Below are 2954 nucleotides of genomic sequence, written 5' to 3'. Positions count from 1 at the left end.
TATATATATATATATATGTATGCATATATATACATGCATATATCATATGTAATATACATACACATGCCCATACATATTTATATATATATATGTATAAATTAGTAGCTATATAATTACACATACATGTATAATTTCTTTCATTTTTTTCCCTTTTATTTTCTTTATTTTTCTGCTATTTATTCCAAAAACGTGTTTCCTGTCATAAAATGCTCAAACTCTTACTCAATTCCCTTTCTCCATTTCTCTCTTTTCCTCTTCTCAGATAAAATGATTTCCAATGAGGCTCTCGTCACGGTGCCACTTCTGTTGTTGGCCAACAAGCAGGACCTGCAAGTAAGTAAACCAAATCAGCAGTACTCTTCCTCATTGTACCTTACCAATTATTCTTGCAGTTTTATCAGATTCCTGTGCTCAGACAACCTGCTAGACATAGCAGCCAAGTTCCCCTCTCCTTAAAATTTGTCCACACAGGTGTGACTGAGTGGTAAGAAGTTTGTTCCCCAACCACATCCTTCTGGGTTCTGTCTTACAAAAGTCTTGGGCCTACCAAAGCCTGCATACATGTTGAGCTTCCACGTGATTTCTGTCTACCAAATTCACTCACAAGACTCTGATGGCCCAACGCTAGAGCAGAAAACACATATCCAAGATGCCACACTGTAGGATTGAACTTGAAACCTTGTGGCTGCAAAGCAAGCTTCTTAACTTCTTAACCTCACAGCCATGCTTTTTTTTCTTTTACTTGTTTCAGTCATTTAACTTTGGCCATGCTGGAGCACCGCCTTTCCTTGAAGGAATCGACCCTAGGACTTATTTCTTTGTAAGCCTAGCACTTATTCTATCAGACACTTTTTGCCGAACTGCTAAGTTTTGGGGTACATTAACACACCAACATCAGTTTTCGAGCAATGGCGCGAGGACAAACAGACACACACACACACACACACACACACACACACACACAGATATACACGACAGGCTTCTTTCAGGTTCTGTCTATCAAATCCACTCACAAGGCTATAGTGGAAGACACTTGCCCAAGGTGCCACGCAGTGGGACTGAACCCAGAACCGTGTGGTTGGGAAGCAAGCTTCTTACCACACAGCCCCTTCTATGCTTATGCCTAATAATTTGATTCAAAATATCTTCTTTTCAGGGATGTCTTCCATTAAATGAAGTGAAAAAAATTTTCAGTTCCAATCCATCATTAATTGGTCCAAGAGAGTGTAAAGCCGATGCTGTCTCTGCTCTAAGAGGGTAAGTACGATATTCTGTTGGTTTCGTTTTAGCTGTTTCAACCTCAAAATCTGTTTCCTGCAAACCTTGGACAATATTCATCTGAAGCAGACTATCATGTTATTCAAACAACCAAGCAAACAAACATGACTAAGAGGGAAGCTCCTAATATTGTTGGTGGTTGGATTTGTTGCCCACGGTAACAATAATAGCAGTAGACCAGGTTAGGAAAGTTACCGGAAAAGTTATTGCAAAATTTATTAGGAAAGGCATTTAGCCTGGATGAGATTGCAGTTTGGCTTTTTGCGAAGAAGAGGTGCTACTAATGCCCTCATCTACATAAGACTGCTGTTTCCATCTACCAAATCCATTTGCATGACTTTGGTCAGCCTGAGGCTATAGTAGAAGACACTTACCCAAGGTGCCATGCAGTGGGACTGAACCCAGAACCATGTGGTTGGTAAGCAAGCCATCTATGACACAGCCACTCCTGTGCCTGAATACAATTAATATAAACATTTTCCCTCTCCTCAGACACATAAAGAGAAATATACTCACACATATAAACAGAGACAAAGAGAGAGAGAGAAACAAATAAAAGAATATAATATGTTTACATGTTTTTCTTGTTCTTGTTCCAGAGATGGTGTCCATGAAGGAATCGACTGGGTTGTAAAAGCTGTCCAACAGAACAATGTGCGTCGACCTCCAACCCAAAAGGACATCACCTGAGGGGACACTAAAAGCCAAAAAAAAAAAAAAAAAATAGCAAAAAGCAACACAATGTAAAAAATTAAATTCAAACATTCTTAACACCATGACAAAGCAGCCACTCAGAATTACTCTGGCGAATGGTCCGATGATAACCAGCAAATAAATATCTTCGTTGTACAGCAATTCGCATCTCTGTAAAGGATCAAGGAAAATAAAAACAATGTAAAAAAAAAATGTCAAAACTAAGAAAAAAATGCAAAAACACAAATACCAAACAAAAATTGCAATACAAAAATGGAATGTGTGTGTCACAATTGAGGGTATCGCAGTGTTTGTGGGTGGAAGTTAAATCTTTATTTAAATTTTGTTGTCTTTCCCTTTTTGTTTATATTAAGTGCAGTTATGGACACACATGCACATACATACACATACACACTCACACACCATTGTATTTATGTATGCAGGAAGCTCAAGTGAAAGAATGAAAGAAATTAAAATAAAGCAAGTCTTCGGTTCATCTCTAACTCTTATTGTCCCATGGTTGATAGATACACTGAGTGGTGTCCAGCAGGGCTTGAAACTCCAGTACTGTTCCAATCAATCATTCTGTTACATATTGATTTATCAATCATGCTACTCAATTCCAATTACTTTGACTTTTGTCTTGCTTTTTTTTGTTTTTTTCTTGCAAATATTTATATTTTTCTCTTTCTTTTTGTTTTGTTTTGTTTTCCTCTTTATGTCCGTGTCTGCATTTTATATAAACATAAATCGATTGTTTTGCTGGGAAATTCTTGCTTATTGGTAAATAAAAAAATGTATTAAATGAGAAAAGTGGGGGACATAGTTCAGAGGGTAATTACTACTACTACTACTACTACTACTACTATAACCTCTACTACTATTATAACCTCTACTACTACTACTACTATAACCTCTACTACTACTACTATAACCTCTACTACTATTATAACCTCTACTACTACGACTACTATAACCTCTAC

At 37.2% G+C, this 2954-nt stretch overlaps 1 protein-coding gene and 1 long non-coding RNA gene across 2 annotated transcripts in view; one reads left to right on the top strand and one right to left on the bottom strand.

Moving 5' to 3' along the window:
- The window catches only part of LOC106871606 (ADP-ribosylation factor-related protein 1), a 20693-nt gene extending 18261 nt beyond the window's left edge, over positions 1–2432 (top strand). Inside the window, exons 6-8 of the mRNA XM_014918159.2 lie at positions 263–333; positions 1157–1257; positions 1878–2432. Coding sequence (XP_014773645.1) covers positions 263–333; positions 1157–1257; positions 1878–1968 — 263 coding nt within the window. The 3' untranslated portion in view covers positions 1969–2432. The remainder of the gene's footprint in view (positions 1–262; positions 334–1156; positions 1258–1877) is intronic.
- Positions 2433–2662: 230 nt separating this feature from the next.
- LOC128248542 (uncharacterized) lies at positions 2663–2948 on the bottom strand. The gene is made up of 2 exons (XR_008264716.1): positions 2886–2948; positions 2663–2843 (listed from the first exon to the last, which is right to left on the bottom strand). It is a non-coding gene; the product is annotated as an uncharacterized LOC128248542 (long non-coding RNA).
- Between the last annotated feature and the right edge of the window lie 6 nt (positions 2949–2954).

The sequence above is a fragment of the Octopus bimaculoides genome, chromosome 8, assembly GCF_001194135.2.
Source record: "Octopus bimaculoides isolate UCB-OBI-ISO-001 chromosome 8, ASM119413v2, whole genome shotgun sequence".
NCBI classification, from domain to species: Eukaryota; Metazoa; Mollusca; class Cephalopoda; order Octopoda; family Octopodidae; genus Octopus; species Octopus bimaculoides.
Note: the sequence above shows the minus strand (reverse complement) of the source record. Positions and strands in the feature narration are given on the sequence as shown.